This window comes from Penaeus vannamei, chromosome 9 (assembly GCF_042767895.1).
Source record: "Penaeus vannamei isolate JL-2024 chromosome 9, ASM4276789v1, whole genome shotgun sequence".
In the NCBI taxonomy this organism is placed as follows: Eukaryota; Metazoa; Arthropoda; class Malacostraca; order Decapoda; family Penaeidae; genus Penaeus; species Penaeus vannamei.
In genome coordinates, this window is record NC_091557.1 from 31,901,540 (window position 1) to 31,921,539 (window position 20,000).

General features: G+C 41.3%; 1 protein-coding gene across 1 annotated transcript in view; it reads right to left on the bottom strand.

The window, feature by feature from the left end:
- The window catches only part of LOC113829442 (peroxidase), a 119,246-nt gene that overhangs the window by 2,792 nt on the left and 96,454 nt on the right, over positions 1-20,000 (bottom strand). Inside the window, exons 4-18 of the mRNA XM_070125561.1 lie at positions 17,829-18,002; positions 14,497-14,613; positions 14,067-14,167; positions 13,658-13,828; positions 12,796-12,957; positions 12,178-12,290; positions 11,169-11,306; positions 10,252-10,353; positions 7,609-7,722; positions 6,432-6,564; positions 5,809-5,936; positions 5,361-5,563; positions 4,904-5,076; positions 4,463-4,571; positions 3,114-3,198 (exon numbers count right to left, since the gene is read on the bottom strand). Of these exons, the coding sequence (XP_069981662.1) occupies positions 3,114-3,198; positions 4,463-4,571; positions 4,904-5,076; positions 5,361-5,563; positions 5,809-5,936; positions 6,432-6,564; positions 7,609-7,722; positions 10,252-10,353; positions 11,169-11,306; positions 12,178-12,290; positions 12,796-12,957; positions 13,658-13,828; positions 14,067-14,167; positions 14,497-14,613; positions 17,829-18,002 (2,023 nt within the window). The remainder of the gene's footprint in view (positions 1-3,113; positions 3,199-4,462; positions 4,572-4,903; positions 5,077-5,360; positions 5,564-5,808; positions 5,937-6,431; positions 6,565-7,608; positions 7,723-10,251; positions 10,354-11,168; positions 11,307-12,177; positions 12,291-12,795; positions 12,958-13,657; positions 13,829-14,066; positions 14,168-14,496; positions 14,614-17,828; positions 18,003-20,000) is intronic.

Here is a 20,000-nt window from a genome sequence, read left to right on the forward strand (position 1 = left end):
AAATTATCTTACCGATTAACATCCCTTACGTTTGGTTATTCAAGATATTCTGATCCGTGGGAAAGAGGAGACATGAGAAGAAGGAGAGGGGGGGAAGGAGAAAGAAGGATAAGGAGAGGGAGGGAGGAGAGGGAAGAAAAGGGAAGAGAAAAGAAAACAGAAGGAAGACGGGGAGGGAGAGAGAGAGAGAGAGAGAGAGAGAGAGAGAGAGAGAGAGAGAGAGAGAGAGAGAGAGAGAGAGAGAGAGAGAGAGAGAGAGAGAGAGAGAGAGAGAGAGAGAGAGAGAGAGAGAGAGAGAGCGAAACAAAGAAAGAGAGAGAGAGCAAAAGCGAGCGAGAAGGAGAAAGATGGACACGGAGAGATAGATAGACAGAGACAAACAGAGAGAAAAAAATGAAACATAAAAACACTGGAAAAAAAGAGCCAAGATAAAACAGACAGAACGAAAAACAACACAGAACAACACGAAAAAGAATTAAATGGAAAATAATAAGAAATGTCGGGATCTTGCTCTAGGGTCTGATCAGCTTTCGACACCAGACTCTGAGCGTTGTTTCAAGCCATACATAAGAGGGTTGAATTATCTACACAGGCAAGACACATATACATAAAAAAGGCTGTATGGTATAGCGAGACTCACACGCACACGAACTCCTGCATTTACAGTAAAAAGATACATATATATACATACATAACACATATGGTTTATATATATAAGTTACTTTTGTTTAAGATTTGTAGCTGTCGAGGGTTAGTTAAGCCTTACGTTCTGAAATAAAGGTCTTGGCTTGATATCGATTTGATAATGAAATGATTCTATGGGACTTTGTTCTTATTCTAATAATTAGTCGTTTACTTCTAATTACTTTCTATTTTCTGGCTTGTTCATCTTTATCGTTGTCTAAGCCTCGACAACCACAACTCGAAACACATTTATATCAGATTATCAAAATTTGCATATTATCAAATTCAGATTCTTCTTCGGTGTTCAAAGTTTCCAAAAGTAACCAATGTTGTTTTTTAAGTTTGTTTTACAGAAGCTTTACAAAGAATGGAAATCACGCATTTTTTTGGTGCATCAGGGCGGGGGATAGAGAAAAAGTTTATAATTGAATTTCCAAACCCAATTTGTGCGTTCGTATACTGATTAAATTATTTATGAATTGGAAAGAGCATTAATTAATAAGGCGACAAATTCGATAAGAGACTTTCTGAAAGGGAATGATAATTATGTGTATTTATATGTATATATGTATACAAATTATAGCAGAATAAACTATGTTAGACAGTTCAATTGAAATAATTTGATAACCTATTAAATGAACTTAATACAAACAGACGAAATTAGAAATAAAAATAAAATGTAAGAAGTACTTTTAAAGAGCATAGCACATAATGACTCTGATAAATTCTTTTACAATTACTATAGTATGGAATGCATACGTTTTATTTTAATATACACTGTACATGTATATATGTCTTTGATATGCAATTCACAATTAAAACGTTTCAGGCGTTTGTTTTCTCACAAATTTACCATTCCATACGAAGTGTTATTTTTTCTAAATGTAATTTCTTAAGAATATAGATCTTACAAGAACTAATCAGTCCTTCCTGTTTTCTTCGATAAATTTTCATTCAGTTCACAAAAAATGGATGTTATTTACAGGGACATTTTTATTCTTACATTGCTTTATATACGATTTTGTATATAGAATGGGAAGATTATACTTAACACATCTTAATTTCCATTATATTCTCGTTTGTGGTGCAGTGATTTTTTTACACATATACTTCCGGTATGTCAACTGACGTGGATAATCTTTATACACTCTATCAATAAACTATATTCTGTCAGGAAAAAAAAGTAATATGATGATAATTACAATAATAATGGTAAAATATACACATGCATCTAGGATCTTCTGAGAAAAATAAGTGTTGCTACATACAGAAGAGAGATAAGCAGACGGCAACACTCACAGAAAACGGAAAATAATAAAGAAAAAAATCACATTAGAATCTAGGTTAGATAGTTCTTTTAAGGAAGAAAAGAATATATATATATATATATATATATATATATATATATATATATATATATATACATATATATACATATATATATACATATATATATACATACATATATATATATATATACATATATATATACATATATATATACATATACATATACATATATATATATACATATATATATATATACATACATACATATATATATATATATATATATATATATATATATATATATATGTATGTATATATATATATATATATATATATATATATATATATATATATATATATATATATATATATACATATATATATACATACATACATACATACATATATACATATATATATATATATATATATATATATATATATATATATACATATATATATGTATATATATATATATATATATATATATATATATATATATATATATATATAATCGAAACTGATGTTAGCGTAGAAGACCCCTCTCTCTTCTCCATGCTGCTATGAAGCCATGGGTTGGGAATTTCAGGTTTGGTGGATGGAGTGGAGAGGCTGGTAAAAGATGCCTTTTTCACTACTCTCTCTCTCTTTCTCTATTCATAGGGAGGGTCTCGAGCGTGGTTGGAAAGGAAGGGCGAAAGGGGAGATATCAGGGAGATGGAGAATAGAGGGACAATAAGGAAGAGAAGAGCAAGACGGTGTAGGGAGAAGAAAGCTTTCAGAGAGAGAGAGAGAGATGCGGGAGGGGCATCATCATCATCCCCATCCATCTACCGAGGAGGAGTTAGCACATGAGGGAGTGGTCGACGGCATAGCACAGCATAGCACAAGGAGGATCCATGCCGCAGAAGGGGGCGCTGAAGGAGGAGGTGCTGCGGTAATGTGGACGGGTTGGGACGAGGAGGGCGGCAAGGCGGAGGAAGCACTGGTTAAGCGACGACTTCTGAGAAGCTGGGAGGTCGAAGGAGGGGGTTGGGGGCTAGGGGCATGGGGGGAAGTACAGCGTTGGTGGAGGCTGAGAGTGGGGGGGAGGGGTAGGGAGTTAGGGGGAGAGTTGCTACTTAGAAGCCAGGACGTACGCGTGGGTGCGGGCCGTGGGGGTCCCGCCATTTGCTGAGGTCCATCCTGGGCAAGATCCCGGAGTTGCACGGGACGCGCGGGTTTCTGCAACGAGACGAGGGACAAAGCGTGTTATCTTTCACATGTTTATTTCTATCCTTTTTACCCTGATTTACACTTCACCTCGGATTGGCTAACCAGGTGTGTGTAATATAGATGTTTGCACGGGCGTTCTTTCTGTAGTTTCTCCTTATATAGATATATTGTATTTAAAAAGAACACCCACGTTCTCTTCACATCTACGAACAAATACCCAAAGAAATCTCTAATTGCATAAACAATATGAATCTCCCACATGACGACCCCAAATAAGCAGCAATTAGAATGTTTCCAGAAAGTTCCTCAAGCGTATGAAAAGACCGAGACGAAGACGCACAATATCATACCACAGAAACCGAAACACAGCCGCGAGTATTATCCGCTTTTGTGGCTATTTCCCGTTTTGAAAATCCATGTCCTCTACTGATGGACGAACCCTCAAACACACAATCTAATCAAACGAAACATCAAGCGAAACTGATACAGAACGTTTTCCATTTGTCCCTTTCCTTCCCTTCTGAGGCTTCACAATGAAGGCTTCCTTGTCCCTCTACAGGACGCCCAGGGGTTTTAAGTCCTGTGATCTGAGTGCGGGAAGCCTCTGTAAGAACTAAGATTCATTTCTAAAACCTTTACGGTTAATGTGCTATCCTCACAAAAAATAAATGAATAAATAATAATAATACTTAATAAATAAATAAATCTATAAATGACTCTGGGAAACACCTCAAATATCTGTTTTTTCATATGAACAATGGATAGGAGAGGTCAGGGGAAGTGTTGGTATTAATATCAACTGAATCTCGTTTGAAAAAGAGCCCCAACATCCACGTGAACACAGGGATGGTGACAGTGCACACGGTTAACTCAAATAAGGAGAAACAAAGTGATATTTAACTGAAGCAAATATTTCATGAGTAGAAAGCGTTTCATTATTTCCTGGGATATTTTTTTTCATGTAGTTTGTTTCTCCATTTTGTTGTTGTTGATTTATATTATTTCTTCCATATAAACATCCCCATGTTTATATGGAAGAAATGATATGAATATGTTTATATGGAAAAAAATAGTGCACTCCCCTTAAAGATAAAAAATAAGAAATTAATGCCCTCCCCTTAAAAAAAAAAAAAAAAAAAAAAAAGTGTCCTCCCTAAAAAAGAGAAAGAAAAAAAAAAAAATAGTGCCCTCCCTTTAAAAAAATAATAATAATAACGTAAGCAGCAAAGGAAGCCCCTCTAACAAGAGGCCAGTCCGCGTGAGCAGCACTTACATTTCGTGGTCGGGCAGCACCATCGCGTACACCTGCATGGTCTTGATGTCGTCGCTGTTGTCGCAGATGATCCTGGACAGCTTCACTTTGCGGATCTCTTCAAGTTGCTCTGTGGCGGGAAGGGCGTGGGGCCGTGGTTAGTTTGTGGGCGGATTTATTTGGCTTTGATTTTTTGTTATTCTTTTTCCCTTTGTTTCTTTATTTAGGTTTGTGGTTCCTTATATTCGCTCTCTTGGTCTTTCTGTTTCTCTTTTTCTCTATCTCTTTATATTTTCCTCTTTCTATTTTTGTCTTTCGTTCTCGTTCTCTTTCTCTTTCGTTCTCGTTCTCTTTCTCTTTCGTTCTTTTTCTCTATTTTTCTCTTTCGTTCTCCCTGAATCCCCTTTTTCACCCTCTACCCAACTTTCCTCTCTTCCAAAAAGAAATAAAGACAGAACTCACCGAGCGTGAAGTCGGAGTCGTACCCGCCGCGGTTCTCGTACCAGAAGCGGTCTCCGTAGCGCAGCTCCTTGAACGTGAGGCCGATGAGGCAGCTGAAGGTGGGGCCGACCATGGAGCCGGGCAGAGGGCGCTCGCTCACGCCGCCGCTCCACAGGTCGATGTCGTCGGGGTGTCTGGAGGGGGAGGAGAGGCGGTAAAGAGGGGGGGAAGGGGAGTAAGGGGAAGGAGGGAGGTGAAGAGGGATGGAGGGGTTGGTGGTGATGGCGAACGGGAGGTTAAAACGTTGGTGATGGTATGACAACGATAATTGGTGGTTAAACACATGTGTTCAGGCTCCTTGGATAGCTGTGGAGGGGCATGAAAGTATACGAAGCAGTGACATCCTCATTAACCCATTGAGCAGCAACGGCCGCACCACAACGACACCAACCACGACGCCCTTCGAGCCACGACCTACCTGTAGACGTCCGAGTAGCGCTTCACCGTCTTGTTGGTCATCCAGCCGAGGAGCTCGTCGAAGCGGTTGATCTTGGGCATCCCGCAGAAGACCCTGAAGGCGTTGTAGGAGGGTACGCCGTGTTCTCGGGCGCGCTGCATGTTGATGGCGGCCAAGTCCATGCCCCATTTCTTGTCCGGTTCTTGGAACAGGTGGTTGGTCACCTGGAACAAGGTTTGGGTGCCGTTAAGCATCGTTTTCCTCTGGTTCCTTGTCTCACCATTTCTTTCACGTTCTCTCTCTCTCTCTTTCTGTTTATCTATCTAATACGAGAAGTATAACAGAGCAAAGAATATTTTTGATCTCTAACACAATTCGTTATTTTTCTTTGCTTCTAGATACATACTGCAAAGAACCCAAATCCCGCCCTCCGCCCGCTCTGTGCAACTTTGCAAACAACCAAACTGACCTCCTGCGTGACCGCGTCGTCCATAGCTTGAGCGACCTGGTTGCAGAGTCCCATGATGTACTGGTCGCACCATCCGCCCTTGTACAGGTCGTAGGGCTGTCTCAACATGAAGCTCAGACGCTGAGATGCTGAGGGAAGAAGAGATGAGGTTAAGATGAGTCTCCCGACGCTGGGTGCGAAGGCGGAACGTGGCTCGAGAGAGGGAAGGAGGGAAGAAAAAGGGGAGAGCGAGTGTGGGAGGGTGAGAGGGAAGAGGGAGGGAGGAAAGGAATGAAGGAGGGAGAGATGGAAGCCGATTCTGCGCGGAAAAGGAAGATAAAACGGGAGCAACGAATAGGGTTGGGCGCTCAGGAAGGGTACCTGTTTCGATGTGTGATTTAAAAAAAAAAATAGAGTAAATAGAAGAAAATTTGACACAGACTGCAATACGTGAACGTTAAATGTTATTAATGAACAATTTTCTTATATTTAGAAAATACATATTACCGACAGACAAAAAATGGCCTAACACACGGTAGGCACTCTACTCCCAAGCACAGGTCAGACCGAACCAAAACAGGCCAAATCAGGCTGGACCTAGTAAGACCAACTCAAACAAGGTCAAGCAAGGGCGCTCCACTCACCGACGTATTTGTGGGCGGGACTCCAGCGCTCGATGGTGGACGGCAGGAGGGAGTGGCCGAACCTGAAGGCGGCGGTGACGAAGTTCGAGGACATGGAGGCGTCGATGGAGGGGTCGTAGCCGTCGAAGTAGCCCTGGAGGGAGAGGAAGGGGGGCGGGTTAGGGTAGGAGCTTAGTGAGGGGGGGGGGGCACTCAATGGGTCATTGTGAAAGAAAGAAAGAAAAAATATATATATATATATATTTACCCACGTGTTTGATTATCAGCTGGTGTAGAACTTCTCTAGAAAGCCAGTGAATTTCGTAGCACGTGTCGCAGTTACGTAAAGAGATGAATGAACTTTCTTACGTTATAGATTGAGTTTCGCGTTTCGCTTTCGTTAGAGGTGCTCACCTTATAGTATGTTTACGGTTTCATTCATCTATTTAATTTTCTGTGATAGAAGTTAATAAAACCTGAATGAGATTACATTTTCTTTTCCTTTTCCTTTTCTGTGAAGATGAAATTTCACGAAAACCGTAATAACCCATTACAGTATCCATCTAAGATCATCACATAACGCGGTGTTTTCTTCTGAACCGAAAGTGAATATTGACAAAAAATTGTAAAATGCTGACAGAATGGAACCATTTTATCATTTAAGATAAAGAAAACGCATCATCATTCACATTTCTCTTTTAATGCTTTATCTTCCTGTCAGTTACGTTCTTTTCTCACGATCTTTCTTTCTCTCTCCCTTTTCCGGTCTCTAATTCCGATAATTACACTGATTATGTTTTGAATTAACAAGAAGGATAATAAGAAAATAGGAAAAAATGATATTGTCTATGTCACGTCATGGTTAGTTGACTTATGAAAATACATGCGTGAGTGTTTGTTGAAGTGTAAAACATATATAATGAAACAGGGATTCGATTCACAATTCTGCTCCTCAACTAATCAAAAGCATAATGACACTGATCAATGACCTAATAAGAGAGAGCATCTTTGCACTAGTTCTATTCTCTTGGCCCGATGAGTAAATTACAACTCACGTGATGAATGAACCGCTACTCACGTTACTCAATTTTTCTAAGCCATGAATAAGATACCACTCATGAATTAACTCATCCTCTCCCCCACGTCAAATGACTCCTCCGTTGACTCAACTCGATGAATCGGGCGACTCAGTACTCACGTGTTTCTCGAGGATGAGTCCGTACTTGTGCATGACCTCTTTACCCAGGACCATCGGCAGGAATTCGTTGTAGGTGATGTGCTGGATGCTGGCCGCCACGATCTTCCGGGTCTCCTGAAGAAGGCGGAAGGACCGAGTTATTTTGGTGGGGGGAGGGGATGGGGGAGGGGAAGGGGGTGAGGTGGGGGTGGGGGTGAGGGGGTGGTAGTGAATGGGGTGGTGGGGATGAGGGGGGTAGTGAATGGGGTGGGGGGAGGAGGTGGTAATGAATGGGGAGGGGGGAGGAGGTGGTAGTGAATGTGGTGGTGGGAGGTTATGGTGGTAACGAGGGTGGGTAATGGTAGTAATGGTGGTAGGGGGTGGGAATGGTGATGGCGGTGGTTATGGTGGTAATGGTGATGGCAAAGATGGCGGTTGAGGTGGTGATGATGATGTTGACTGTTGTAGTGGTGATGGCGATTTGACTCTACCAATGGTGGCGGTGATAGTAAGGTAAAGATTATGAGGATAATCACAATGAAGATCATGTAACAACGAGGATGACAAAAGGAATGGTGAGATGATTAACAAAATAGTAATGACGAAATGCTAATTATAATGCTTATGACGATGACAAGTAACAATCATAATAATAACACTAATCTTAGTAATCCCGGTGTCAACAATACAAATAATGTAGAGGAAGACAATAATAACGACAATACAACTCGAAATGAAAATAATCATGATAATAATAAGATCTATTAAAAAACAACAACACAAGAAACCAACAAAAAATAGAAAGAAAACAAACCAAAACAAAAACCAAAAAAAATACAAAAAGACAAAGAAAAAAACACAGAGAAAGGGTGCGAGTTTATCAGATCGAAAACAGATTGAATACGTGCAGGAGCCGAGATTGCAATCCGACTTCCTGCAATTGCACAACGGAGGCAGACGTCTAGTGGCCTCTGTCGTGGTCTTGCTTTCGTGCATGTCATGGGGGCGAGCGGTGGGGTGAGATGCCGCTTCTGGCTGAGGTGGTGCGGGTGATTGATGGTGATGATGACGATTATGGTGATGATGATAGTGATAATGATAGTGATGGTAATGTTGCTGATGATAATAATAATAGTAATAAGGATAATGATAACATTAAAATTATAATAATCATGATAATGATAGTGATGATAATGTTACTGATAATAATAATAATAATAATAATAATAATAATGATAATAATAATGATAATAATAATGATAATAATAGTAATAGTAAGAATGATAATGATAAGAATAAACAGCAATAATAACAAACAGTAGCAATAACAATATGGATAATAATAGTGATAATGACAAAGTTTGCAATACTAGTAATAATATAAATAATAATGATGATGATGATTGTGAGAATGAGTGTATGGAAAGAATGAGACAAGAAGGAGGGAAGGAAACAAGCAGGGAGGGAGAAAGGAGGGAAGGAGGGAATGACAGACGAAAGAAGGAAGGGAAAAGGGAGGGTATGTGGAAGGAAGAGAGAATAGAAGAAGAAAAGAAAAGAAAAACAAGAGTGAGGGTCAAGGAAGAAGAGGAGACTAAAGATTGCGAAAAAAGAGAGAAGGAGAAAGAAAAGAGAGAAAGGGGGAAGAGAATTATCCCCCTCCCTCCTTCCCACCCACTCTCCCTGTCTCTCCTTTCGTCCTTCTTCCTTCCTTTCTTCCTAACTCGCTTCTAAGTGTCATATCGTATGGACAGCGCGAGTCATATATATAACTATATGATAACATAGAATATATGATATAATATGATATATGATATGATATGATATAATATGATATATAATATGATATGATATAATATGATATATGATATGATATGATATAATATGATATATGATATGATATGATATAATATGATATATGATATAATAGAATATGAAATAATATCAATGCCGTTGTTTTACTTTCATTTCTATTTTTAGAACTCTCTCTTTTGCTCCAGTTTTCTTGATGTAACAACCGCGTTTTATGATAATAAAAGAAATAAAAACGAAACAATAACGATCTTAAACGCGAGAGCACCGGTAGATGATAAGGCACAAACAAAAGAAAAAAAGGAAGAAAAGAAGAAAAGAGAAATAAAACATCCTACAAGAAAAGAAGAAAAGAGTGGAGACAACGAAATGAAAAAACAAAGCAAAACTCTGACAAACAAACAAAAGATTCGAACAAACAAACAAAAAACTTGAACAAACAAACAAAAGTCTCGAATAAACAAACGCAAGTCTTGAACAAAACAAATAAACAACCAAAATATTCGAACAAACAAACAAAAGTCTCGAATAAACAAACGAGAGTCTCGAACAAACAAACCAAACAAACAAAAAAATAGAACAAACAAACAAAAGTCTCGAATAAACAAACAAAAGTCTCGAACAAACAAAACAAACAAACAAAAGAATTGAAGAAACAAACAAAAGACTCGAACATACAAAACAAAACAACCAAAAGACTCGAACAAACAAAGCAAACAAAGCCAAAACAAAACCCAAAGCAAACCAAACCAGTCCTCGCCCTGCCTCAGCCTCTTTCCCTCCCGCTTTCCGCCCCGCCCGCGACCGCCCGCGACCGCCCACGACCGCCCACGACCGCCCACTTCCACCCACCTGGTAGAGCGTCTCGTCGTCCCAGTGCGGGTTGTAGCGGTAGAGCTCGACGGCGATGCGGTTGTGTTCTCGCATCATCATGGTGTGCACGACCGCCAGGACCTGTGGGGGGAGGGGGCGGGAGGGGTTAGTGGGTGGGTGTGGGTGGGTGTGCATGTGGGTGTAGATGTGGGTGGGTGATGGATGTGGGGTGGGTGTGGGTGGATTGGGTGTAGGTGGGTGTGGGTGGGTGTGGGTGTGGGTGTGGGTAGGTGTGGATGTGGGTGTGGATTGGGTGTGGATGGGTGTAGGTGGGTGTGGGTGGATGGGTAGGTGTGGGTGTGGATTGGGTGTAGGTGGATGGGTGTGGATTGGTGTATAGGTGGATGGGTGGATGTGAATGGGCGTAGATGGGTGGGTTTGGGGTGTGGGTATCAGCGTTGGTTGGGAGTAGGGTAAGGTTGGGTGTAGTTTCGCGTTGGTGTAAGTGTGTGTGTGTGAGTGTGCACATACGCACACGGGGCTACCTGTTTCAAACTACCTTTAATACATTTCATACCAATATCAACATTACATAAACGACACACTATATCCAATCTTATTCTACCATTATTATCTTCTATTTCATTTTGCTTATTATTTTACCTTGTTTTATCTTCATTATCCCTCTATCTATCATTATTCTTATATATAAAGCTACCTACATTACCCTCTGATCTTATTTTCATAATTATTTTATCTTATTCAATATTTCATTTTGATTACTCTTTTACCTTATTCTATCTTCATTATCCATTTATCTTATCTCAATCTACCTTCATTATCCTCTTATCTTATTTTCCTCATCCTTCTATCTTACTCAATTTCCCCATTCCCTTATTTCTCCATTTCTCCTTCTTCCCCCTACAGACCACGCCCAACCGGAACCCACATCTTACCAGCTGTTCGTTGACCCTGTTGTCTCCGGCGTCGAAGCAGTAGACGTCGCTGTTGGGTCGGATGCAGCCTTCTTCGGGCTCCTCCAGCTTCAGGGGCAGCAGGTCCTTCATGCCGTACTCTCGGAACACCGGCAGGGACTGGCGACGAAGGGCGTGGTGTGAGGGATTTTGTGATATATATTTTTTTCTTTTTGTTTTTTGTTTTGTTTATCTCTTTACCTTTCAATCGCTTGTCCCTTTGCTCTCTCTCTTTCTCTCTCTCTCTCTCTCTCTCTCTCTCTCTCTCTCTCTCTCTCTCTCTCTCTCTCTCTCTCTCTCTCTCTCTCTCTCTCTCTCTCTCACCTTTCTCTCACAAACTTATTCTCTTTCATTCCCATAATTCTTTTTTTCCTAACCTCCCTTATCAACGTGTTTCCCCGTTCCTCCTTCCCTCTTCCCTTGACTATGTATCCCCTTCTTCTCTCTTATTCTCTCTCCCTATCCTTTTACTTTTCTCATTCTCTTCCTCTCCCACTACCTCTTAACCTTGCTATTCTCTTCCTTATTAATTTTTTCCGTCTCTTCCTCCCGCATACTCCCTTTTCTCCCTTCCTCCTGCTTTTCTCCCATTCTTCCTTTATTCTATGTTCCCTATTTCTCTCCCATTCTTCCTTTGTTCTTCTCTTCTTCTCTTACACTCTTTCCCCATTCATTCTCTATTTTCTCTCTCATCTCTTCCTCCTACCCCTTCACTTCCTCTCCTCCTCTCAGTCCTTCTCCCACTTCCTCCCCTCCTTCCTCACTCCCTCATCCTCTTCCCAGTCCCTCTCCTTCTTCTTTAATCCCTCCTCCTTCCACTTCTCTCCTCCCTCTATCTCTCTCCTACCCCCACTCCTCCCCCCAATTTCTCCCCAACTTCTCCTCCACACTCCCTCCCACTATTTCCTCTCCTTCTCCCTCACAATCCCTCTCCACCCCACCCCCTCTCCCTCCTCCCCCTTCCTCCCTCCTTCTCCCCTCGTTTCCTCACCTTCATCAATCCGCCGCGATGTAGACGGATGCGGTTGGCTGTCTTCTCGTTGCTGCCGTAGACCCAGTTGGCGTCGATGTAGGATGTGATCTGGTTGATCTGGGACCTCGGACCTGTTGGGGTGAGTAAGGGCGATGAGTAAGGGCGTGTGGAGTGAGTAGGATGTTGGATTCCTGTTTTGGGGATCATTGGGTGAGTAAGGGCTATGAGTAAGGGCGTGTGGAGTGAATAGGATGTTGGATTCCTGTTTTGGGGATCATTGGGTGAGTAAGGGCGATGAGCAAGGGTGTGTGGAGTGAGTAGGATGTTGGGTTACTGCTTTGGGGATCATTGGGTGAGTAAGGGCGTGAGGAAGAGGCATGTGGAGTGTGCTGGTTGGAGGGTTACTTCGATGAGTAAGGGCGTGAATAAAAAGCGTGTGGAGTAAGTAGGATTCTGGATTCTTGCATTGCAGGAGTGGAAGATCGAAGTAACGCCCCCCATAAATAAATTAATGAATAAAAACGCCAAATAAGAATGAATACACAAATATATAAACAACCACATAAATAGATAAACCAATAACTAATCCATAAAACAACAACAACAAACAAACAAATCACTCGAGCGTTTACTAACCGAACTTGCACCCGTACCGGACACCAGCCAAGGACCTCACGAGGGAGATGCAGTTCTGTCTGAAGAGGGAGTAGAAGGGGTCCTTGTCCGGCACGTGGATGGGGAAGCAGGCAGGGTGGGTCTCGCCTTCGCAGCACTTCGGCTCCTTTTTGGTGAGTGGGTCTAAGATAGGGGGGAGGGGGAGGGGGGAAGGTTGGTGGTTAGGTTGTGGTCTGAAGGGTTGTTCTGATTTTTTATCTATTTTTTTATCGTTTATTTTATTTCTATTATTATCATTATTATTATTATTATTATTATTTGGAATTATTTGTTTTTAGAATGCGTGGGTGTATGTCAGTATTTGCGTTAGATGTAGAGTACATACATGGGAATACAGTATGTAATATGCACACGCTATCTCTCTCTCTTTCTCGCTATGACTTTCTTTTTTATCTCTTCATCCCTTTCGCTCTCACCTCCTACCCTTTCCCTCATTAACCTTCCATCCTTTTCCCCTTCTTCCTCTCTTTCCCCTTCCACCCTTCTCCTCCCACCCATTTTTTCCTTCTTCCTCTCTTTCCCCTCTCACCCTTCTCCCCCATTTTCCCTCCCACCCTTCTTCCCCCCTTTCCCCTCCCACCCTTCTTCCCCTCTTTCCCCTCCCACCCTTTCCCTCCCTCCCATCTTCCCCTCTTCCCCCCCCCCCTTCGCTCTTTCCCCTCCCACCCTTCTTTCCCTCTTCTTACCTTTCCCCTCCCATCCTTCTCCCCCCTTTCCCCTCCCACCCTTCTTCCCCCCTTTCCCCTCCCACCCTTCTTCCCCCCTTTCCCCTCCCACCCTTCTTCCCCTCTTTCCCCCCTCCCCGTACCTCCCAGCCACTCACCCTTCGTCTCCACGGTGAGGGTGAGGTCGTGGTCGATCGCCTGTCCCCAAGCCACGAGCATGATGGTGACGGCGTGGTCGTGGAGGCCCTCGTCGCGGTGCAGGTGGGCGGACACGATTCTCGGCGAGGGGAGTGGGTACCCCCCAGCTCCGACCCGTGGGGCGTCGATGCCTGCGAGGGGGAGAGGGAAGGATGAACTGTGGGCCGATTTCGCTTTGGTCGGTTGGTAAGGTTAGGCGAGCCAAAGCGTGGGTTGGTAAGGAGAGAATTTACGTGAGTGAAATTTATGGAAATGGGGGATTAAGAAAAAAGAATAAAATAAATCACATGACTGTAAATTTTAAAAAACGAGGGAAAAGAAAACGCATATACTGAAGAAGAAATACGAGACGGGCAGATAAGACCTTACCGTCAGCGTAGTCGGGGGGAAGGCGGCGCTTGAAGGACGAGAAGCTGGATCCCCAAGTTGGGTTCTCCAAGTTGTTGCAGCGGCCGTCATACTCGCGGTAACTGTGGAGCAACAAATAGAAAACATCTGATCTTTGCCTTTTATGTATTTTGTAAACACGGATGAACTTCACGTGTGTTTAGTAATTTCGTATTTTTTTAAACTTGCGAGAACGTCAAACAAATATTTTAGCTTAATCTATTACCTTTTTTGTACAGATACTTTCGGAAAGTAGATGTTTATATCTAACATCATCAATATATTTATTTATTATCAACTTTCCCATTTATTCGGGACCGTATTTTAGTATCATCCCTCTCGTAACTTTTATAACATCATCATTTTTATCGTTCTACATTCTTATCCACCTTTAATACTATTCACTACTTACCGTTTGGGATTACAGGTTACAGGCTTGATGAAGTCCGGGCAAATGGATCCCACGATGGTCTTGAAGCTGTCAATGAGCGGGATGCCGTTGACGAGGACATCCTTCGGGAGGTTGTATCTGAAGGAGCGACGAAATAAGGTTAGGGAAGGGGTAGGGCGGAGCGTAGGAAAATACTCCCCTTACATGTCTAACTGTTTTTGTGTCTGTTTTGTCTCTGCACACACTGCGTCAGGCACTACACGATTAAGTTAATTTTTAAAAAGTGATATGACTTCGCACTAATAAACAGTTTATCTAATTTAAACTGAATACCATCATAATTGATCTGTCTTACGTCAAATGATGGAGATTATTAACCTTTCGCATCCTCGTAAATGAGCCAGAAGCCGTTCGTATAAAGACAATCAAATAAATAATAAATAAAACTCTCTTATATTAGCTTACTATAATGTTTAATGATTTACACCAATCATAAAACACACAGGAAACAACCAGGGTTATGATTGGTTAATTTTTCAATAATCGCCACCTACTTTTTTCATGTCGCTTGCTGATTGGTCAAATTGATCTCATGTTTCCCGCCAAAACGAGTCAGTTTGTGTTTGTCAAGTGTCGTGTGCGCTTTTCTATCTTTTTTTCTAGTAAATCAGTGTGTATTAGTGGCGTCGGTTTATTTGAAAAGTGTTTTATCTCGCAGAATCAGTCATTTAAAAGCCTAATTTAATGAATGTGATAAACCAAGTGGACTTACGTGAAACTCCCAAGAAAATTCTAGGTCGTGGCATTGTTTATGGCCTAGTGAGTGCGGCGCGGTAGTGAAAATGGAATTGCTAAATGTGTGGAATTACTCAATTTGAAGGCTGCTCAACAGTTTGCCGACCAACAGACAATTCTCCAGTAAACGGTAAGTGACCATTATTCATTTAAGAATTATTTTTATTCAGTGTTTATTGTAGCAAATGTAGAGTATGAAGGGCGGTTATTTGTCTCATTTGAACTGTAATTCATCGTGTGCATGGTATATTTTGAAATGATTATTTTAAACTTATTACCGTTTATGACTGCAATGGCATGGAATATTTGCTCATGGTCTAAGATTTAAGTAAAAAAGATAGGAATGATATAGCCGTCAACACAATGTATGTACCTATTGCTTTGCGTTGGTTTAACCTCAAACAGCTCGCCCAAAATTTGCAATTTAAAATACCTCTCGTCCTACCTCAACAAGTGTTAAAGGTTATGCTATAAAGGTCAAGGCCTTGGCGGACAACTTCATGTAAAGACACGACCCCCCCACTTTTCCCCATTAGGTACAATGACTCAGCTACCGGTCCTGGTACCCTTCCCCCCACCCCCCAGCTTTTACTAAAAACGAATGAATTTTAAAACGCGTGATACAAGTGCATGTTCTGACGTCTTTGAAACTTGCTGTCGTAGGTAGAAAGGAAAAAAAAAAAAGCGTGGAGATAGCTAAAAAAAAAAAAAAGGAAAAACAAAGGGGCTATCGGAATTTCAGAAATATTATTCAGATACTTGGCGTGTTTGAAAGTGACTTTTGAGAGGTAGAGAGGGGGGGGGGAGCAGAAGGGAAGAGGGGTGCGTAGAAGGGCTAAAGAAGAAGGGTGAGGGTGACGAGAAGGGGGTAAAGGGAAGGAGAGAGAAGAGAGAGGGATGCCAAAAGATGACCCACATTACTTTAAATATTTACGTTACAATTTTTTTTTTTTTTTTTTTTTTTTTTTTGCCTTTTATGAATATGTGGAAGGCACACAAACAAACATTCCCTAATTGCATTCGTTATTAGAAATGCACCATCCTTACCATAACTGAATTATCTAAGGAAACACTTTCTAAAGCGGGGATGACAATTCTTAATACTTATGCAGCGAGAGGAGCGAATGCTTTTATTCCTACTTTGGGTCAAGGTATGCATATCTCTGAGGGCGATCTGTTAGCAACACGGCTAGAAGTGCAGCATAATTTTATCCTTTTCGTCTTCATTTCCCGATGGATAAACGATGTTGCTATAGCCTCGTTGTCCGTATTATTACCTTTTTGCTTTGGAGTTGATAAGACTGGAACTGTCAGTGGCAGGAAGTAATTGATAGTGTTTGCAGCATAGAGCATATGGCAAAATCGCTATTTTCCAAGTGCAACCGACTTTGCTGTTATTTTAGTGGCCAATGATTATTTTTATATCTTTGTTATGACATTGTACGAAACAGAAAACACGACGCATAGGCTATATAACGGAGACTAAGATCCAGCACTATCACTTGCAATAATTACATTTGCAGCGCATGGAAAAACTTGCCCGCCGTTAAATGACTAAACGTAATCATGTAATTTAATGGATGGTAGTAAAAGGAATATATTAAATCCAATTTTCTGAACGAGGAAATGGGCAGTTAGGAAATGATGCCATGATGAATGCCTTTGAAAAAATAGGTCATTAGTGCGTCAACCAGCCTCCATGAGATACCAGTGCATAATAAATCACTTTTTTTTTCAAGGGAAATTATATATGTAAGTGTGATCCGCGTCAATGACTTCAATTAGGTTAGGAAATGGTTTGGATCATTATTACGTGGTAAAAGTTCTGAGACAGAATATCACTCGTATTTTCTAAGATATATAGAAAAGACAAGGGTTATGTTAATTTATCACATTATATGCATATGTATATACGTGTGTGTGTGTGTGTGTGTGTGTGTGTGTGTGTGTGTGCATATGTGTGTGCATGTGCGTATATATATAGACACGCACGCACATGCACACGCACACACACACACACACACACACACACACACACACACACACACACACACACACACACACACACACACACACACACACACACACACACACACAATAAAAGCGATGTTAGGAAATACGTTGTAAATATCAAGAATGAGAATATTCACGTCCTCATGAAAAAATTTTATCGATATTAAATGGGTAATAGAATTAAGATATTTTCAGCATCATTATAACCACAAGCATAAAGGAAATCTGGTAAAGAAGAAAAAAATAAGTGGAGGACCAGATTTAGTTCCCTTAGTAGTACTGGCATCAGAAACAAGATGAGACAAATAAATAGAAAAAACGAGGGAAAGGGAAGACAAATGAGAAGGAAGAGGAAAAAGTCTAAAATGAAAAGAAAATTAAAGAAAAAAGAAAATGAAGCGTAATAACAAAAATCCTTCAACTATTAGACAGGAGGAAAAGGAAAAGACAATGAGAAGAAAATAAGAACATTTGAGAAAAAATAATTAAGAGAAGGAAAAACTAAAAAAAAACCTCTTCCAACCGCAAAACTTCTGGCCACTTACTCCTGCGCTATGATCCGCGTGGCCTCGAGCAGCACCGTGGCCAGGTTGGACAGGTCTTTGGGGTCGGTCTGGTGTCCAGGGCGTGGGAGGCCGTGGCGGTCCCTGGCGGCGATGAAGGCAGCGTCCACCGACTGGAAGGTGATGCACGTGAAGCCGTCGGCTGCGTGGGGGGACCTGAGGGGCGAGGGAGAGGGATTAGGGGTTGGAGGGAGGGGGCGTGCAGAGTGGGTGTTGGTGGCCGAGGGGGATTTAAAAGAAAAAAAGGGTTTGGGTGGTTGCTTGAGGGCGTGCGTGCGGTTGTTGTCTTGTTATCGGTGGTGGTTTAGGGGTTGGGAAAAGACCGGAGGTTGTGGGAAGGATAGGGGTTGGGGAAAGACGGGAGGAGGATCTGTGGAAGGGAAAGGGGTTTGGGGAAAGAGAGGAGGGGCTTGTGGTTGGGGAAATTGCTTAGGTAGGGGTCATACGAAAGCATAAGGTGGGTTGTGGATGCAGGGAAAGAAGTTAGTGGTTAGGGAAGGGAGGGGGACCAGTGGGTGGAGGAAAAGAAGTTAGTGTTTCGGGAAGGAGGGAGGTCCTTTGGGTGAGTAATAGAGAAAAGGACCCCTTGTACGGATAGAGAAGAATGGGATAAAACGAGGAAAAGGGGAGGGAAACGGGTTTGGGGGAAAGAGAGAAAGGGATGGGGAGAAGTGCTCGTTAAGGTGATTGTTTAGGATTGTGTGATTGTAATGATTGTTATCATATGTGAGGTTTATGTGTGATCTGAAGAAATATTTGTTTTGGTAGCCTGTTTGTGTGTGGCTGTTATGCGCCACATTTTTTGGGTTTGTGTTTTTGTATACACATTTATCGGGTTATTATTCTTATTAGTGGCTCTTATGATTATATGTGTTGAAGTTGTGGTTATTTTGTAAGACTTACGATCATCTTAACTTTTACAAGGAGGCATAGAATAAAAAAAAAAAGTTGCGCTCAAATATGCATACACAAATAAACACATATTTGTAATCTCTTTGTCGAACATTTTATCACATGCATGTACTTTTGTGCATATTTATGTGTCTATATACCTATCTTTATCCAATTATGTGTGTGTTTCTTTGTGTGTATATGTATGTTTGTATGTACTTGCCTACCTGCCTACCTATTTATCTAGCTTTCTAGTGTGTGTTTGTGTGTGTGTGTGCGCGTGCGTGTACGTGTGTGCGTGTGCGTGTGCGTGTGCGTGCGCGCGTGTGTGTGTGTGTGTGTGTGTGTGTGTGTGTGTGTGTGTGTGTGTGTGTGTGTGTGTGTGTGTGCGCGCGCGCGCACGTGCACGTGCACGTGCCCAGGACTATATGTTTAAATCCTGACATAAGGCGCTCCATTTTACACGTGTGGTAATGTGATGCAAAGCGAGTTACCGGTCTAGGGTGAGATGACGCAGCGCAAAGTTCATAACTGGAACTTTGTGGATATCGCTGGCATGCGACCCTTTTGTCGTTCCGGAGAAGGAAGCTGAACGTCATAATCAGTTAGAGTGAGCGGATTTCAAAGGTACAGTGGAAACGAATATAGAAATGAATTAGAAAAAGAATTACGTGATATTCTCTCTCTTTCTCTCTTTGCAACCTTGGCTGTGGTCTCTTCCATAAACTCGTTCCTGACTCTCAGGATGTGGTAATACTAAATTATGAAGATAGAGGTCTATAAATTTTTTGATATTGTTGATCGAAGGTCGCTCAGTGGAGGTGGCGAGTGAGATTTCATGTATCTGGTTCACTGACTCGTGGAATATTTCAGGCCTGTTCATCCGCTGTATATGAACACGGCAACTTCAGAATGCGCGTTGGAATTCCTGTCATATGCACAAGAAATTCGGGACGAAGAGTGAGAATCTCGATGTGACGATACGAATCTCTGTGAAGTTACCAAAACTACTTATTTTTTTTCTATTGTTGGTAATATCGCCCTTGCTATTATAATTAATGTTGTGTTATTGTTATCGTTATTAATATTATTACTGATACTATTATAATCATTATTTTTATTTTTATTATTATTGTTATTATTATCATTATTATCATCACCATCATCATCATTACCATTATTATATTATTATTATTATTATTATTATTATTATTATTATTATTATCATTATTATTATTATAATCATCATCACCATCACCATCA